At 40.6% G+C, this 18731-nt stretch overlaps 3 protein-coding genes across 6 annotated transcripts in view; 2 read left to right on the top strand and 1 right to left on the bottom strand.

Annotated features, from left to right (window-relative positions):
* Window positions 1–2629: 2629 nt before the first annotated feature.
* Window positions 2630–4197, bottom strand: LOC115570104 (cystatin-B-like). Its single transcript, XM_030398380.1, has 3 exons — window positions 4008–4197; window positions 3809–3910; window positions 2630–2983 (listed from the first exon to the last, which is right to left on the bottom strand). Exons 1-3 carry the CDS (start codon window positions 4077–4079, stop codon window positions 2855–2857), a joined length of 303 nt encoding a protein of 100 aa, XP_030254240.1. The 5' UTR covers window positions 4080–4197; the 3' UTR covers window positions 2630–2854.
* A 4779-nt stretch (window positions 4198–8976) lies between these two features.
* Window positions 8977–12286, top strand: LOC115569623 (thiosulfate:glutathione sulfurtransferase). Of its 3 annotated transcripts, none has more exons than XM_030397636.1 (4): window positions 8977–9279; window positions 10758–10880; window positions 10960–11122; window positions 11893–12286. In XM_030397636.1, exons 1-4 carry the CDS (start codon window positions 9102–9104, stop codon window positions 11945–11947), a joined length of 519 nt encoding a protein of 172 aa, XP_030253496.1. In that variant the 5' UTR covers window positions 8977–9101; the 3' UTR covers window positions 11948–12286. The 3 variants fall into 3 exon arrangements, with proteins under 3 accessions (XP_030253496.1, XP_030253498.1, XP_030253497.1); XM_030397638.1 differs by lacking the exon at window positions 8977–9279 and adding an exon at window positions 9479–9608; XM_030397637.1 differs by lacking the exon at window positions 8977–9279 and adding an exon at window positions 10525–10670.
* Window positions 12287–14642: 2356 nt separating this feature from the next.
* Window positions 14643–18731, top strand: part of drd3 (dopamine receptor D3) — a 29935-nt gene continuing 25846 nt past the window's right edge. The window contains exons 1-2 of one of the 2 annotated variants that reach the window (XM_030397542.1): window positions 14643–15348; window positions 17101–17427. In XM_030397542.1, the coding sequence (XP_030253402.1) occupies window positions 17143–17427 (285 nt within the window). In that variant the 5' untranslated portion in view covers window positions 14643–15348; window positions 17101–17142. The remainder of the gene's footprint in view (window positions 15349–17100; window positions 17428–18731) is intronic. The other variant, XM_030397541.1, reaches the window with a different exon arrangement.

Genomic DNA, 18731 nt, shown 5'->3' with positions numbered 1-18731 from the left:
CTCCAAAAAGCGTCGATACATCGAGGCGCCGTTTAGCTCAGTTGGTAGAGCAGGCATGTCATGTACAGAGGCTGCCTCACTGTCTCTTCAGTCATTTAAGGAATAAATGTAAAACTATTCCCAAACTGTATAAAATCTGCGAAGCTATCCACACAGAGGAGGCAGCCATGTTTGTTTACAAATAGGAATGAAGGACCAATGAGATCCAGGTGTGATCCTCAGGTGAGGGGACTGAAGTGATTGCAGGGCAGTTGGTAGTGGCAGGATCGGGAAAGGAAGTAGAAAAGTCTGAGGGCATCAAAGAAAGAATAAGAAGAAAGAGCAGAAGGGGCTTGTGAAATTGTTGAAGGTTGAAGAGAGGGACAGACAAACAGACGTCAAGTGTCAGCTCGTTATTTAATCTCTTCATAGGAAATAAAATCCTGCAACACATGTTCAAAAAAGAGGAACTGTAGTCACAAGATGAATCTAATATGGGTGTGACTGACTGACTGACACACAGGTTTGAAATATGTGCTGACACACAACCTCACGAGGCTCACCGCAGCTGCAGTGTGAGTCAGTGAGTTTATATTGTGAAGTAACGAGAGTGTTCACTGTGGTACAGTCAACTGTTTTTCTAGCATGGTTGCAGGATTCCGTCTGGCTTGGGGACCCTTGATCAATACTGTTTATGGACTGAGTCGATTTCATTCAACTGAAATCTGAGGGATATTTAAATTGTTCTGCTGGAAAAGTGGAAAAAATCACGACACAGTTTTGTCAGCTGGGTTAACAGTTTAGTTTATGTGAGAACCCCTTGAGTGCAAAATCTAAATTTGACTGTATATGTTTTGCTTGTGTGTTGAGAATATGTAGCCTGTCCTGTGTACCAGAACAGTTACCGGTTTCAACAGTGGTTTATTAAAAAGTGTGATATACCTTTAAAACGATTTCATTGGTAAACATGACCAATTGATCTGTGTGCACAGAGAGTATGTGAATTTTCTTCCAGAGATAAGTACTTGAATACTTCAACCCCACTGACCTGCCACTAGGCCGGTCCTAACAAACTCATGCTGTGTTACGCATCAATAAAACACACACATATCTCCAATTCTAGTGGGGATCCCAAGGTAGAGTGTACAATTTCTCACCATAACAGTTAATAACTAATGATGAATAATAACAGTCATTATTGAAAATATATATAACATGCACCAGATATTTATGTTTATTATTGTTCTTGTTAAAGGTACACTATGTATTTTTTTAGGAGGAAATATCATTCAGTGGCGAAACATCTTGATTGATTGACTTTTTTATGCTTTAACAAACTAAATAAACAAACTGTCTTTGTTTGTATGACTGAATAAACAAACTTTGTTTATATTTGGTGGACCCTGCCATCCATCTAGCTTAAGACACTGTTCTGGGGAGCTTATTCTCCTCTGTTGATGGTTTGTTTATTCAGCTATAGAAATATGTCTGAGTTTGTATTATTACTTTATTACTATGGTACATATTACGTATCATAGTTTGAATTTCTTTTCCACAACTACATAGTGGACCTTAGATTCCTGATATGGTCCACAGCTTAAAATAGGAATATGTGCATGTATCCATAAAATAGCTAAGATGATTCCTATTCATTCAGGGTTGGGCTGTCACAGAACAAATACACAATAATGATATCATTGTGATGTCTATTAAACATTTATAAAAAATTAAAAAAAAAGGCTTATCCATTAAATTCAACCTTACATTCGTGTTCAACAAAGGTCCACGAGGCTAAACATCAGTGGTAGATGTATTCACACATCATAGGAGTATTATTAACATGATATCAATATTTCATTTTTCAATATGGTTATCGTCAATGGTAATTTAGTGAATTGCATTCTAGGCTGTTTTAATGTTTCGAGCTTCATAGGTCACATCTGACACATTAAACCTTATTATATGAAACACCATGTCTGTTTGCTCATGTGAACCCTGCATTCTTGCACTGACGTTCACTTGTACAGAACATGTTTATCATGACAGTCTTCAGTTCCAATTCTACAGATTTCATTCTTCTGTGATGGAATGAGAGGACCACAAACTACTTTGTCATTCATTAAGTTTGGGTAAAATCTGAATTTATTATGAGTCTTCTGAAAATGTGACCATGATATAGATTATTTCATTTTCAAGTGTGTGTTAACTTTTGACTGCGACTGTATATTTTCCTCCACATTGTAGAAGCTGAAGACACACTAATGATTCTCTTACAGTTCAGTGGATGTGATTCCTGACTCTGATGTCTGTGTCTAAAGGGTAGCTTTGTTGGATTTTATGGGGCAAGAAATAAATTACATTATCAGGAACTATCAGTGAGTTGTGTGTTGTTACACAAACTGTGTCTGAGTGGATCACAGATGAGGAAGACTGAGACTGTGTAATCTTAAGGTCAATAAAATCAATGAAGAACCTGGAGCAAAGTCCACAGCTGACAAAGACCTTACGTTTAACAATGGACTTTTGTTTGCCTTCTTTGCATCTGCGGAAGAATGTTTCATTAAGCCGTCTGTCAGCTGAAGACATACACTCCCAATCTGCAGCTTCCTCACAAATTACACACTACAGACAGAAGAAATAACACTTAAAAGAATCACAACAAATCAGATTTATTTATTAATCTTTTACAAAATAATTCCAATTTGCCACACTTTAAACATCATGATCTACGGTACGAAAACAGTTTGTTATTACATGTTAGGAATGACATAAATGCTAGACTGAGTCAGGGCAATCTGATGATAACTGGGTATTGTGAGACTGCATCCTTTAGGCACTGGTGCTTTGCTGCATTTCGTTTGGTTTTAGATCTCTATTAGAAGTAAGCAATTGGGTCAGCATGGGTTTTGTTATGCTGCATATCACTCAGCGAAACTTCTCCTCCTGCATGTGGAAGTTTTTTGTATACACGGAGGTGGACGTGTTCCTCTCCTCCCACGTGGACCTGCGAGGAAGTAAAAGCATTAGGGAGATGTTAAAGGGGCCGCTCATCACCAAATCAAAAACACATATTTTTATTCTTACTTTTAGTGCCATTTATCTATGGAGATCGTTCTGGTGTGAGTTACCACATTTTGAAGATGTTGGCCATAGCGATGTTGGCCTCGCCTTGAATATGGCAACATGGCACTTGGCTTGTATTGTTAAAACATTTTTCAAGTACATTGAAAAACTCAAAAGCTATGTCTCTTTCAAGAGAGTAGTTTTTTTCAGGAATGATTCTCTTTCTAGCATACCACACTCGAGGAAGAAGCGAGAATCTTCTCATGGACGAGCAGCTCGTGCTCGCAGGATGTAAACATAGATGAGCTGAAACATGAGCTAGCTTAGTTAGCTTAGTAAGCTAGCATCTCATCCATGAGTAGTTCCTTTTGCACGTTAATACTGAAAATAGTCCCCGCATGAAACTGTTGAAAACAAGGTTTGTGGATTATCTTGAGTAACATTTTTTTTTTTTACAGCTTTTCGGCATCACAAGCCGAGTCCCATGTAGTTCCATTACATTCAGGAGAAGGCAGACATCTCTCTTCACGGCTAGTGCTTCCAGAAGTCAGAACATCACAGCAAAACAATCTATATGTATAAGTTGCACTTCAGGTAAGAGGAAAAATAGGTATTTTTGATTCTGGGTTGAACTATCCCTTTAAACCTGCATTTATTGTCATTTCGAGGGATTGAAAACAAGCCATAAACACACAACAATGATCTTCACTGAGACAAATACACTAAAACACATCGTCAGCCATTTGCAGTAAAAACTGGAAACTACCTTTATGAAGTAGTTCATCCCGGCCACAACCTGCTTCGTGTAGCTCTTGGCTGTGAAAGCATCGAAAGTCTTCCCTGCTTTTGTCTCTGCTTCGGTCTTCACCTGAGTAACAATGACATGACAGTGACACAGGATGAGACCCAGGCCAAGTTCACTGGATGGAAGAAACTCGAGGTCTAATAACATGTTTTCTACTCACTGTGTCACAGAGCTGCTGAATTTCAGCGTCAGCCGCAGCGGGCTCGGAGGTTCCTCCACAAAGCATCGGCATTGTGACAATTTACAGAGTTAGAAATCTGCGAAAAGAAGAAGTAAACCTAAATCTTCTGTCTCACTGGCTTCCCTGACTGAGACGTCTGAGTGAGCTGAGTCAGGAAGTCATATGACGCTCTGTTTTGGACTGTACCATCAGCGTGGGGGTGTCTGTCTTTTTTAAAACGACGTCACAAACCGACTCAAACAACAGATAAAGTCTTTGAGGTGTAAATAACTATAGAATAAGGCCCTAAAATGTCTAGCGAGAATCTCTGAAAGAAAAAATAAGGAACGCTACTCAAATGTATATTTCGTATTTATCTTTGTCCACCCGCTTTACAGCCGATGTGGGTTAGTCCGAGGCGTGCCTGTGTTTGGATAAGTCAGCTCATTGCCAGGACGTGATTTGGACAACAGAGTCTGGTTCGACTGGAAAACATATGTGTGTGGGGGCCGGGGGGGTTTCTGTATCACAAATGAGTCACGCACTAACTAAATGGCCCAATAAGGTTTCTTCATCTCTCTTCAGTTTCCCCTTTGTACAATCATTTCTGCTTTCTACACAAAGCTCCCTAAAATGAACAGTAGGCTACAGGCTACTGCATCAGCATTATTTTGGGTTCATTAAAAGAGATTTATTATGTTCAAAGATCCAAGTTTCTAGCCTTAGGAATAGATGTGCAACCTCCCTTTCTTAAAAAAACAGCTTTCACAAGCTACAGTATAAACCATTCAACATGCCAGAGGCAGTGACTCACCCTCTTTTGTTTCTTCACTTATTTTTTTGGTGTGAAAAAACTACATGCATAAGTAAGTCCTTGTACTTAACGTAGGGCTTGGCAATATAAGGAGTCATCATTATCGTATTATGAGACTATAGATCATCATACATTTTGGATGTTATACTTTGTGCTATAGTATATATAAGCAGCTGTTTGCCATTTAGTGATTTCAAAGTACTTCTAACATGGCCGACAGGGTCTATTATTAAATGTTTTTCAGGTTTGGTGTTAAAGACGATGACTGGTCTGCACAGAGCAATGGCTTCAACCCTTTTTATATCTGTGCCTGGATGAGGCCATATTCTATAGAAAGCCCTCTGCAGGAAGAAGCCTACAGCATGAGTACTGTACAAAGGCATCTAAGGTTGGGCAATGTCACTAATCTTGTGTTCTTTATGATCAAGCTTTACATTTACCTTAACGCCCTCCTGGCTTAGAGGGCATACAACATTCCCATCATGTAACCTGTCTTTCCAGTTTTAGATGTACTGGCAGGGTCAGGGGGTGAGATCTGTCCTCTGTGCAAGACCTGAAACGGGTCTGCCAGATGCAGGATTGAGACATATAAACGGGTAAATGGTAAACCTACCTAGAGAAGGCAAGTTCTGAAAAACTTGCAGTTGTGAATGCTCCCTGTTGACAAGATGGCTTGAATGAATGAAAACATGATAGTTAAATATAGTTCAAATGTTGGGAACTATACTGTGTGTTTGTGCTTGTGTGCATGTGAGTGTGTGCTTAAGCATGGCTGTATGTGTGTGTGTGTGTGTGTGTGTGTGTGTGTGTGTGTGTCTGTGTGTGTGTGTGTCTGTGTGTGTGTGTGTGTGCGTGTGTATGTGTGTGGACATGTGTGCATGCTTACACGTGCATATTTGACCGCATTTGTGTGTGTGTGTGTGTGTGTGTGTGTGTGTGTGTGTGTGTGTGTGTATCAAACTGACTCATTGATAAATCTGTTTCTCTCTGTGTTTGCCCAGTTGATCTCGGTTGCCACGGTGACAGACTGTGAGAGTTATTTCAGCTGAGGCTCAACTCACATTATCATGCTTCTCCCTCCAAAACAGTAACTGCTATCACTCAAATAATGATATGGTAGAAACTATGAGAGTCTTGTGAGCACTTTAAGAAGTTTTTGTGTGTGTGTGGTCAAAAATGTGTCTTGTGGAGCAGTTAAAGGAGAATTTCGGTCGATTTAAACATGCAGCTTCATTGCTCAAGCTACCCTTGACTTGCCAGTACCGAAGACGCGAACACATTTGGTCCAGCCATTACAGAGCTCCGTGAACGGAGACGTAGCATTGAACGCTAACAGCATGGGGTCAGAACTTTAGACTGTGTTTTAAGCGTCTTAACATGCTCCACATCTCACACCAAAAGTTATGCAACATCAGCAGACACCTTAGCACACAGCACTGTAGCGTGTATGACTCAAAATGAATAAAAAAGTAGTTAAAACAATGTGTTTGTGCAAGGAGCTACTTACCTGTTTGTTGACATCGGCGTCTTCCGGTAGCTAGACTAAACTAGCTGATCCGTCGAGCGTGCATTTACTCCCTCACTGGCGGAGACGGAAACGTAATCCAGCATTTTCGTGTTTATGTTCATAATGTACATGTCCATGTTGCAGCCTGTCATGAGCCATGAGCCTTACAATAGCCTGTTAAGCCTGTTAAGTGCACACTCGATGGATACGCTAGTTTGGTCTAGCTACCGGAACATACGGATGTCAACAAACAGGTAAGTAGCTCCTTGCACAAACACACTGTTTTAACTACTTTTTTATTCATTTTGAGTCATACACGCTACAGTGCTGTGTGCTAAGGTGTCTGCTGATGTTGCATAATTTTTGGTGTGAGATGTGGAGCATGTTAAGACGCTTAAAACACAGTGTGAAGTTCTGACCCCATGCTGTTAGCGTTCAATGCTACGTCTCCGTTCACGGAGCTCTGTAGTGGCTGGATCAAATTTGTTCGCGTCTTCGGTACTGGCAAGTCAAGGGTAGCTTGAGCAATGAAGCTGCATGTTTAAATCGACCGAAGTTCTCCTTTAAGAAAAGTGGATGTGTTTGCCTGCCTCCAGATATTTTTCCTTTCAGTTTAATGGGACTTAATGCAAAAGTTCCTGTCAGTTAAACGCCCACCAAGCCAAAAGTTTTTGTCCGATTGCCTCCAGAGAACAACTGTAACACCAGCATGAGTGTACCTACAAGCTGATGTCATTATTTTTCTGCTGGAGTGAAAATTGTGGAAAGTTTTAATGGGATTTGAAAGATGAATACAACCTTGAATGTAGACAAATTGTTGAATATTTCAGAGTTTGAATAGAGTTTCTATCTGGAAGTGTGAATGACTAGATGAGCTTTGAAAAAGTGTGAAGATTTATGATTTTTTGAAGATTCTGTGATCTGCTTGAATGGGAAGGAACGGCTGAAATCTTCAAATATCTCTGAAATTATGAATGATATCAATTAGAAAATTAGACGAGTTCAATTCCCAATTGAGATGAATATTCGGTGTTTGAATGGAGTGAATACATTGAAAAATGGTGAAAGAGTTAAGGGCCAAACGTTCTGACCCGGAGGATATAATAAGTAGAAAAATAAAGCATTTGTGCGCATTCACATGTTGTGAATGTCTCCTGCCTCCTGCATTCACAACCAATGAGGACATCTGCTGGACAAGTGTGACAAATCCATCTGTGAGAGATTCAGCTGTGACAGACACTGTAATTCTGAATCAGGATAAGTAGATCCATCAGTGGAAAAAAAATATAAAATACCTTAAGTTCTATATTAGTCTTACAACATTGTCGTTTAGGTTTTGTCTTGAATTGTTTCCTAAAGAATCCCTGCAGATTCAGAATATCAATCACTTTATACTTAATTTGACTTACTGAGTTGTAGACTCACTGATTTCCGGTCATCTATCTAAATTGCCCGGTCATGAGTCGCCATCACATGTTGCAAATATCTATGAACTGCAATCAGTTCAACAAAGCATTCATGTTCCCATGTTTCACCATGTAAGCAACACAGTTCTGATCCAGACTGAATCTGAATTGAAACTTTGTACAGACATTCATGTTCTCTGGAGGAAAAAATGCTCTGACTTTGATGATCCCACAACCTGTTTTTGAGGCACCACCACAAGGTTAAAGTTTTTTTCTTTATATCGGAATATTTCCATCAACTATTAGATGGATTGTCATGGAATTCTTTGCAGAAATTCATGTACCCTACTGACCCTACTGATGACTTTGTTGACCTTTTACCTTTTCTTTTTTGTCAATATTAGATCGACATTTCCACACATCCTTTCAACTATTTCAACATCTCAAGTTGTATAGATATTCATGTTCCTCAGAGGATTCACCCTACTGACTTTGTTGATGCTTTTGCTTGTTCTTTTGAACATCATCAGGTTGACATTTCTCAATGTCTTTGTTCATCTTTCAGTTTGTTAATACGTTAATTTATGACTTAAAACATTTAAAACTAATGTGTTGATGCACATTATTTTCATTAGTTTAATTTCTTTTTTTTCTTTTTTTTTATTTGAATAACTGACCAATCATCTGATGGTTTGGTTTGGATCGGTTTAATTCTGTCAAAAGCGCGCGTTCAAAGTGCACGGTTGGGTAGTAACGGATTACATATAATCGGGACTACATGATCAGATTACAACAAAATAAGAAACTATTATAAGGCCATATTACATTTGAAAGACTGTGTAACAACATTTTTAAGCAGGCTGAAATATGGCTTTAAAAAACCCAGCAGCAGAGATGTTGTTAGTTTTGTAAGGGCATTTTTGACTTGACTCAATGTAAATGCTGTAAATCCAAAAGCCATGTTATATGCAGTGACGTTTTTGTTTTTTAGATTTAAAAAAAAGAAAACAATTTGGGGGCTTTTAGTTTAAGTTACAGTATGAGTTTGAAGTAATTCAAAAAGTATTCAGGTCAGATTACATTTTGTAATCCATTGCATTGTGTTGTTACAATACTCTCCTATTCAGAAACAAGATGTTATTTCAATGTGATCTCACTCAACATATTCACGGTGAAAAGAATTTAAGCATATCATTTAATAGCTTACATAAACGTGCTTTTAAAACTATGTTTGATTTACAGTGTGAAACAACCTTGTCCAGCCTGAGGATGGCGGAAGCAGATGCGGCATGTAGTGTGGGGACACCTCTAAAGAAGAAGAAGGAGAGGAAGAAGAGGACGTCTGGAAGTGAAAGTGCACGGTCGTGATGACGCCTCACGTTAGTAATCAGAGCGCGCTTGTCTTCATCATGTTGTCCCTTCTGCTGTCTCGAAGTTTGTGCCAGGTGGCTGCGGAAGTGAACCTCAGGTCCTGTCCGACCTTTGCTTCTGCTTTTCGGGCATTTACAACCTCGAGTCCTAAATGTGGAGAAGCTTCCGACAGCGGTAAACATTTATTTCCTGCTTTACAATCGGCTGGAATCACCTTTTTTATGGCCCTGTCATATTTCTCTGTTGGCCTCCTCTCATTTTATAATCGATTCTTAATCTGCTGGGTGTCATAATGCTCTTCATCAAAGTGGTCGGTGTGTTTGAAAGTGCTGATCATCGTAAAGAGATTAACAAGTGTTATCAGTGCAAGTAGTTATTGCGTTATAATAAGCCGACTGTGCGTAATGCTGCCGGCCAGCGGTGGAAAGTAATGACCCCACATCGACTCAAGTTTGAGCTGCCTGAATCATTTCATTTTCTGCTGCTTTCTACTTAATTCAGAGGCAAGTACCTTACCTTTTCTTTTAGAATCAGACTCAGAATAAGAATTTACTTTATTAGCCGCGCAAACGGGGAAATGTGTGTCGCAGCAGCCAAAAGACAGTTCAATATAACAATAAACAATATTAATATTATAAAGATAAACAATGTAATAAAAAAAAAAGGTGAGAAGAAGAGCAAGAGCAGAATTAGAAATAGTACAATTATAAACAGTGTTACTATAAACACTGTGGGCAGTGTTATGAATAGATAATAATAAATATGAGTGTGACCATTTTACATTTATTTGATTTACTTCTGACCTTCAACTCAGAATTCTGACTTTTTTCTCAAAAGTATAATGTAAGTTTATTGTAATAGCTTGAGGTTAAATTGGTAAAAAAAAAAAAAAGAAAAGAAAAACCCAGTGTCGAAATACTTGGTTACAGTTTAACCAAAAAGTCCAATTTCACTTACCCTTCTTTCCTCTTTTTTTTCTTTCTTTTTTTTTTTTTTTTTTTACAGTTACCCAAATCCTCGTCAGTATTTCTACACTGGGTTTTTAAAAGCCAAGACAAGCTTTTTTTTGGTGGCCCTTGGGACAAAAAAATGACAACGGTAAAACAAGTAAACTTTATTTCAGTGCCATACCACCAGACTACAGAGCAGCTTCTCTCCTCAGGCTGTGAGATCCCTCAATTCATCCTCAGCGCTAGTTTTAATATTGTGACTTATCTGACCCGCTGACAGAAAATCAAGAAATACTAATACTTGTAATATCTTCTTGTTGATGGTCTCTGAGACTGTATCATACATTAAAGGTTTCTTGTGGTAGTTTAAGTAAAAAAATGTGAGAACTTCTTCCACCACTGCTGCCAGTGTTGTCAGACTGAATGGACTGAAGAGTGTGTATTCAGTGTTTTTTCGTGCGATTGTTCGAAACAGGGGGTTTGGTCGACTCTGGCATTTTTGCTTCAAATGGACAACAATATACGTAGTCTGTCAGGAGGGAAAGCTCTAGTTTACCCTCACAGTGACATTGACCAGCAGTAAATGAACACAGCTTACTATCACATCAATGGATGGTGAGTTTATAGGGTTTTTTGTACGGGAATCGGTAATTTGGCAAAAAAGTGAATATGAACTTGAGATCTTTTATGTTTCCACTTTAGCATTGGTGGTGACCTACTCGCAGCTGAAGACCATGCTGTCCAATCGTAACATTCAGCTGTTCGACGTGAGAAATCCTGACGAGTACCAGGCCGGACGCATTGCAGACGCTGTCAACATCCCACGTAAGTGGAAGCACATGTAAAGTGGTTTTCATAAGACCTTTACCTTCATTTTGTCTGTCTGTATGTTTGTGAATATCAGTGGGCCACCTGGAGGAGTCTCTGAAGCTGTCCCCAGAGCGCTTTCAGCAGAAGTTTGAAGTGAGGGCTCCTGGGAAGGACGACGACAACATCGTGTTTCACTGCCGAAGTGGCAAGAGGAGCTCACAAGCACTGGACATTGCCCGTCAGCTGGGATTTAGCCGGTGAGTAATTATGCATCAAACACTGACTTTAAGTTTTCAAATTACAGGCAAACTTTTCCATCTAATATTATAACATAGGTTCAATTAGGGTCACATTTAACAACAAAAGTAACAACTGTTTTGATGTTCAGAGATACAGTATCTATGGAAGATAGCATGCTACAGCTAGCTGCAGCCCGTCACAGTACAAAGCTGCTGTGCTGTAAACACCAGCACTTTTCCCCTGCTCCGAACCCCTATTCCAGACCACTAGATGCACAGCTAACTGGGCTAACTACCTCAGGCCAGCTATAGTTAGCAGCTAACTGAGCTAACTACCTCATGGCAGCTACAGTTAGCAGCAGTTAGCGGTTACTCTGTGACTCTATCATGTTGATTATCAATGTGTATAAATTAAATAACCACATGTTCGAATAATTATAGGAGATACAATAATACATTTGGAATAATTACTTTTAAGTGTAAAACTTAAATGATAAACACACGAATAAAGCTGTTCTAAAAAGGCTACTTTATGTTTTAAATCCTGGATAAACCCAACTGAATTTCTATAATGTTGATAATGTGGACCTTGCTCTACCACAAACATATCCAGCTGTTACATTTTTGATGCGTTGTTACTTAATTATTAATCAGTCCCGGTGCTGTGACTCGAGTTCAACGTACTCGGATGCTGCTTTGGTTTGTTGAACACTGGATGACCTTTTAGTGTAAAAACAAACACCAGTGATAAGAGACTGAGCTCTTCTCTGTGTGCTTCTTCTTCTCAGGGCCAGACATTATAAAGGAGGCTACAGTGAGTGGGAGGAGAAGGAAGGGAAGTGAATCCAGGCTGAATCCTGTACATCTTTATTAAAAAATACAATGATTACAGAACTACAAAATATGAATGAGTGATTAAAAACGTTACTGTTACTCTTGGGCGACATTGAGTTACAGGTTTTTAATCATGTCGACTGTTAATATGTTACAGTTCAGATTCACATCAGCTGTTTTTTTAGGTTGAAACTGCTTTTGCCAAGTTACATATTTTAAGCTACTGATTGAACCCGATCACTGAGGTTTTCCATACACTGTGTGCCATTACTACTCTGTGTGAAGAAACATGATTCAACTGATCAATGTGAAAGTGTTTGTGTTAAATAAACGATGTACAAATTTCAACAAGGCTCTGTACATCTATTCTCTTTTGTAGTTTTAAAAAGTCGACATACTGAACTTTTTGAAAATAAATATACATTTATTTTTTTTTACCTTTATTTGCTCTGAGAAGTTTGAAAAAATGAACTTATAAATGCAGCTGTAGGCAAACGAAATAGTAGAAAACAATTTAATTAGGTACCTTTTGTTGCATTGTATACACAACAATAGTCACCTGAATAAAAGCAAGAATATAATAATATTAATAATAAAAAACAATAAACAATACAAAAATGTAAGGGCATGTTTTAAGATAAGACTGAATAAACACAAATATTGTAAATAAACAATTACATATTTGAAATACGTTGAATCTGATATTCCATTAAACATTTACATAGAATAATTGAGACGTCCTCTAAATATCAATCAGAAAGTGAAATTATTACATCAATCAGCAACAATTTTGATCATCAGCTTATTGTCTCTTTTAACCTCTTTTCAGCCTATTTGTTGTGACTTTTTACTGTTTTTATTTTCATATATGAGTTTTGGACATCTGATGAAGCATTTTGCAGTATTTTCTGACATTGAGAAAATAATCAACAGATTAATACATTCTGGAAAAGAAAGTTTTATTTGCAGGTCTGCTCGCCCAACCTTTGATTTGGTTTTAGCAGGGAGTTTACAAAAAAAAAGCATTCAGACTGCTTTGAGTATGTTTTATTTAGTCGATTCTCAAGTGTGAACTTAATCAAACATACACAATCAAAACCTGCTTTGAATTAGTATGTAGTCTGAATTTTGGGCTCCAGTGTTGGGATAGACAGTTCAGTCTCTGCAACCAGTAGATGGCAGCAAAATGTCAACCAACTCTCAAAATGTTTATTGTATTTTTTTTCCCCTACCACTGTCCTTTATCATTATTGTAGCAGTGCCCACCATAAGGCCTGACCTTCACACTGGTAGTTGGTTTCGACAGCTATACGTCCTGTGAGCAACAGCTATGAGAGCAGCTGCCAAGAGCCCAATCTGCACAACATCCATACATCCCTCATCGGGGGCAAAGACGATTCCCACTTCACCCTCCTCCTTTCCAACCCATCATCGGGAGTACTTGCAAAACATCAACAGTCCAGCAAGTGTGTGTGTGTGTGTGTCTGTGTGTGTGTAGGACTCAATTCACTGTCTCTGATCTCTGTAGGGACTGAATGGGTTGTGATGGCCCCCTGTAGAGGATGTATCAAACATCTGTTTCTCTCTGTGACCATGTTAATGGAGCTTGGAGGTTCCTCTATTCTTTAAACCTCTATTGGTTTTTGGTTTTTGTTTTTTTGCGAGTTTTGCTCAGCATCATAAATCACATTCACATTCAAGTGGGAGAGACTGAGATTGATTTCCTGCATGTTGCACAATGTGCATAAACGGACAAGGAGGGAAATTACTGGACATGTTTTGTATGAGAGGAGAAACTCCTGTTATATACCGCCCAAGGTCGAAATCCAGTGTGGAATGGATGTCACCAGCCGCGAGTTTTGTCAAGATTCAAATGTATGGATTCAGGCCAGCTACAGTGTGTATTAGGATTCATCCCAGCTCTGCAGTGCACGAGAGGCTTTCTCTAGCATGCATGCTGCTGCTAAAGACGGGAGGATGGGTCAAATTTCCAATGAGCAAAGACATCAGGGCACCTTTGCGTTCGTTAAAGCACAGGCCAACTGCAGGTTGGCGGTGAAAAACGATCAGTTGGGTCTGTTTGTCAGCTGCTGCGGTTTTTCAAAAAGCTTTTGTAATGTGAAGCTGCGTATCTGATTTCATTAAGGGCACGAGAATATCTGGAAACGAGAGCTTCTGTATGTGGCGCTCATTTGCCTCCAAAGTGACAGGAAAAAGAAAAAAAGCCCACAGATTATGCATTAAAGGGGCACTGTGCAGTTTTGGGGAAGAAATTCAAACTCAGACATATTTATCATTCTATTACTGAATGAACAAGCTGTTCTCAGAGGACAATACAGTCCCCAGATCGCTGTTTGAAGCTAGAAAGGTGGCAGGGTCCGCCACATATAAACAAAGTAAGGCAGTGTGAAATTGTGTTGTCCTTTAAGGTCAGTTTGTTCATTCTGTCATGCGAACAAAGACATTGAGTTTGTTTATTGAGTTTGCTTGAACACGAAAAAAAATCTGATTACAATTTCTTCCCCAAAACTACATACTGCACCTTTAACATTCCACCAGGTACTTTGCATACATCTGTTAGGTGTGCGGCTGCTCCTGCCGGGCTTATTACTCTTATCTCAAAATTCGAAGGGTAGCAAAACAAAGCACGCTGGCTGGGAATGTCAGATAGAAGACAAGTGCTGCAGGTGCTTTTTATCTGCACTGAGGGTTTCTTCTTCGTGTGGAGGGGGAGTTGAAAGGGGACCAATGGGATGCCAGAGCTACAATAGTGGTACCGTCCATACATATTTTTTCCACACATGGACCCAGACTGACCTAATTTACGGTCTGTAGATCTCACTGGTGCCGTTTTGTGAGGCCAACATTAGGCTATTTTTACGCAAACGTCACTCCCAGCGAAGCACGACCCAGACTGGTTCAGGGTCATGTCGAGGAGAACGGCCGCGGGTAACACAACCCAAGGACATGTGGTCATCTGTAGCATCGTCTTGACTACATACAGATTCAAACGTATGTCATTCTGATGGAGGTTTTCATAATTTGTCGCTTATTGGCGCACAAGCAGGAGACACCTGGCGTCTCCAACTACGCAGGCGCGCCCCCAGAGTGAATGCAAAACCAAAGGTGTGAGGGGGAGAAAAAATTAAAAAAATAATAATAAGCTCAACGCGTGTTACCCTGCCGTCACACAGCCACGGAGCTCATGGTGGGGTGGGGAGGGGAGGTAGAGAGTGCGCCGCGGGTTGAGAGCTTCCCACGTTCACATTCGCCACCGCGCGTAATGGCACCGAGCGCTCCTCCCGCTCGCCTCGCGGACCTGGACGCGATGACCGGATAACTTTTAACTCAAGCACACGGGCTTTTCCTCGATGGCATCTGATGAATCCTCCAGTCGGACACAGTAACAGGTAAGTGTGTTTACTTGAGGGAGGAGGAGGAGGAGGAGGAGAGAGGGGGGGGGGAACGACTTAATGATGCTGAACTCGCTTTTTTTGTAATCTTGTTTTCATGTTTCTGCTCCGGTCTCCGGTCTGCGCCTTGAATGACACTCGGATCTGCCGCTTTTGTTTGGTTAATTGTTCCATTCTGCGTGTGCTCTGATATGTGACCATGTTGGAAACTCGTTTTTGCGCAATTATTTCTTTGTGTCAGCGGAGATAAACATTTGACCCCAATCTTTCTGTGTGTGTAATTATGAAGCCTGATAAAGTGCGCTGTCATGAGGTCTAATGTCATGTTTACGCTTAAAGCTTGTCCTGGCACAAATTGAGATTCCCTGGCTGCTGTAAAACAGTTGCTGACAGTCATTCATTTAATTCACTTAATCTAGAATAAATGTTCTGATAATGTTCTCAAGTTAAAGTTTTACTTAGTTTAACATCTCCTCATTTCCCAGTGGCTTATGATCACGCAGGCACATGCGGCCAACACTACAAACACAGCCAATATATATGCGGGCATGTGCATTTAAAGGTCCAGTTTTGCGCAGAAGGTCAGAGTCCTGCACGCTGACACTTAGTGGATCAGCTGGTATTTAAAACGAGATGGAGCTCTGAGGTGAGTAAATCAGTTTCACTGACACTTGATCTGCAAGTACAATTAAACAAACATTCACTGGAGCTCTCACATAACCAGTGCCAGCGGGATTTAAAAATGAATATGCGTGCGCTCCGATGTGCTTTTTACTCCTCATGGCCCGTCGCACCTAATTTTGCGATAAACCCGCTGTTGCACTCCCATCGGGAGACTCCAAGGTGATTAGTATCAGTGGCTTCTTTTCCTTCTTTGCTTATTTAGATTCTCTGGCGGTGAATCATATGAGACTGGAGCCACTGAGAGGAACTATAGACTGAGGGAAATCTTTAAAAGCCTCCTGGATTGGAGCCAGAGCTAAAGACGCTCCTTCAGTTTCTCCCCCCCATTCCTCCTATTTCTGTCACAGAGGGAGAGGAGGGAGGGGATGCTGGATAAGATGGATCGGTTTGTTTTAACATCCAGGCACAGGTGTGAGCATCGCCACGCTGGACTCCGGCCAGACAGGGAGGATTGGGAATAAACGAGAGGAAGGATGGAGTAGAAAGGAGCAGAGCCTGGGACCGGAGCCAACCGGACCTCTTAGGGTGGCGTCACTGACTTATTACCCCTCCCCGATGAGCTAACCTCACTGACAGCGCTCCAAGGCATGCTGCCAGCCCCTTATTAAAGTTCCCTGCTTTGTAGTATCTGTTAGTTGTGTGAGAGCCCATTTGCAGGAAGGAAGGAGGGGATGCACATGCCAGGGCTGACTGGAACTATTAGAAATGCATTACCAGGCTGTCGATGAAGTTTTTCTGTTGAGTCTTTGTGAAGGAGCCAGAGAGGCGTCAATATGTGCTTCCATCTCTCATTCTAGGAAAACATAAAACTCCTGTGAACGTGTGCAGGGATGTTCAGCAAAGAGCATCACAGCTGGGATGTTTCCTCACCTGTTTTATTTATCAGCTCATCTGGCTACTGTTGCCAGGAGCCAGGAGGTGTCCCCCAGCGGGCCTCGTACCTGAAATGATACCGACAGTGACTAATGAGATGTACGAACTGTTCTGTTTGTGAGAGGAAGTTATGTTACAGACTGTGTGCTTGTGTTTGTTTGTTTGTTTGTTTGTTCGTTCGTCCTTTGGTAGGTCAGCCGAACATCTCACCTCCCATGTCACCGGGACGCCTCCATGGCGATGTTTAGCAGTGCAGAGCAGCTCTGGAACGAGTCAGAGAGTCTCGGCTGGGACGAGAGGAACGAGAGCTCGGAGGCGCCAGGGCAGGATGAGCGGAACTACTACGCCATGCTGTACTCCCTGCTCATCCTGGCCATCGTGTTCGGAAACGTGCTGGTGTGTCTGGCCGTGCTGAGGGAGCGCTCCCTGCAGACCACCACCAACTACCTGGTGGTCAGCCTGGCTGTGGCCGACCTGCTGGTAGCGTCGCTGGTCATGCCCTGGGCTGTTTACCTGGAGGTGAGGAGTGTGTCTGCACCTTCGGGAGCATTGATCCATAACAATGTCTCCTAACCTTTTTTTTTTTTTTTTTTTTTTGTCTTACGTGAATGTTTATTTGTCATATGTATAGATTGTTGTGGTCAATTTTGTGGAAGTGGTCCGCTCTCAAAACAATAAGGCTATCTTTAAGATATTTCAGCCATTTATCCAACAGAAGCTATTTCAAGTGTTCATCTGTTCCTTCTTTAACTGTCTCAGCCGTTTAACTAGTTGAGACAGTTAGCTAGTTGAAGTGGTTAGCATACAAGCTAACCATTTCAACTGTCGAGCCATTACTTTAAGCTAGTTTTTTAATCTTTTTTAGCCGTTACTTTGAGACATTTCAACTTTGCTATGTATCAGTTAGCTAACTATTTCAGTCATTCATGCATTACTTTCTGATAACAATAGAAACTGTTTATACATTAGCTAAATATTAACGTTAGCTGGCTATAAATCAGCTACCAACCTTTAGGCTATCAGTGTTAGCTAACTATTTCAGCTGATTATGCATTAGTCAACTATTTTAACCATTAATGAGTTTGCTACTTTTGGAAATGATAACTATTTTTACTCTAAATTAATTAGCTGCCAACCACTCATGTTTAGCTAACCATTTCATCTGTTTGTCGGTAGCCAACTACTTTTTACCTGCAAGCGTTCTGTTTAACTCCTCTACAAAACGTTCTCGTACGACCAACCGGGGACCATTAGGGAATGTTCTGTAAGCTTCCCCTACAGTTAATGTTTTTATGTCACCAACTTAGACCCATGTGGGAACTTCCTCCTGCGGTCATATAGGGAACTTTCACTGCATTATTTTTTATTTTTTTATTTTTATTTAACCTTTATTTAACCAGGAAAAAGACTCATTGAGATTAAAAATCTCTTTCACAAGAGTGTCCTGGCCAAGACAGGCAGCAGCATATTTATACATACACACAAACACATGGTAGACATAGACATTAAAAACACTCAGCATCCAAAACAGCAACATTTGAATGTCAGCATATAACAGCCTCAGGCAAAACATCTACAGCCAGATGTTTTTGCCTCCAGGTTAGGGCTGCACGAAAAATCGTAAAAAAATCGCGATCTCGATTCACACATACACGTGATCTCATTTCCACACATAGCGATTCTGAAGCATTTTATATCACGAGCTGAATCACAAACAAATGCTCCTATTTTCTTCCCGGATTTTTTGAAGCGCCCCCAAACGCAGCACTGCCGCTGCCTCCTCCGTCAACCTGTTATTCAGTGGAGGAAGCCCGCCTGCAGTT

The sequence above is a fragment of the Sparus aurata genome, chromosome 19 (assembly GCF_900880675.1).
Source record: "Sparus aurata chromosome 19, fSpaAur1.1, whole genome shotgun sequence".
NCBI classification, from domain to species: Eukaryota; Metazoa; Chordata; class Actinopteri; order Spariformes; family Sparidae; genus Sparus; species Sparus aurata.
This window is presented reverse-complemented; position numbering and strand designations above follow the sequence as displayed.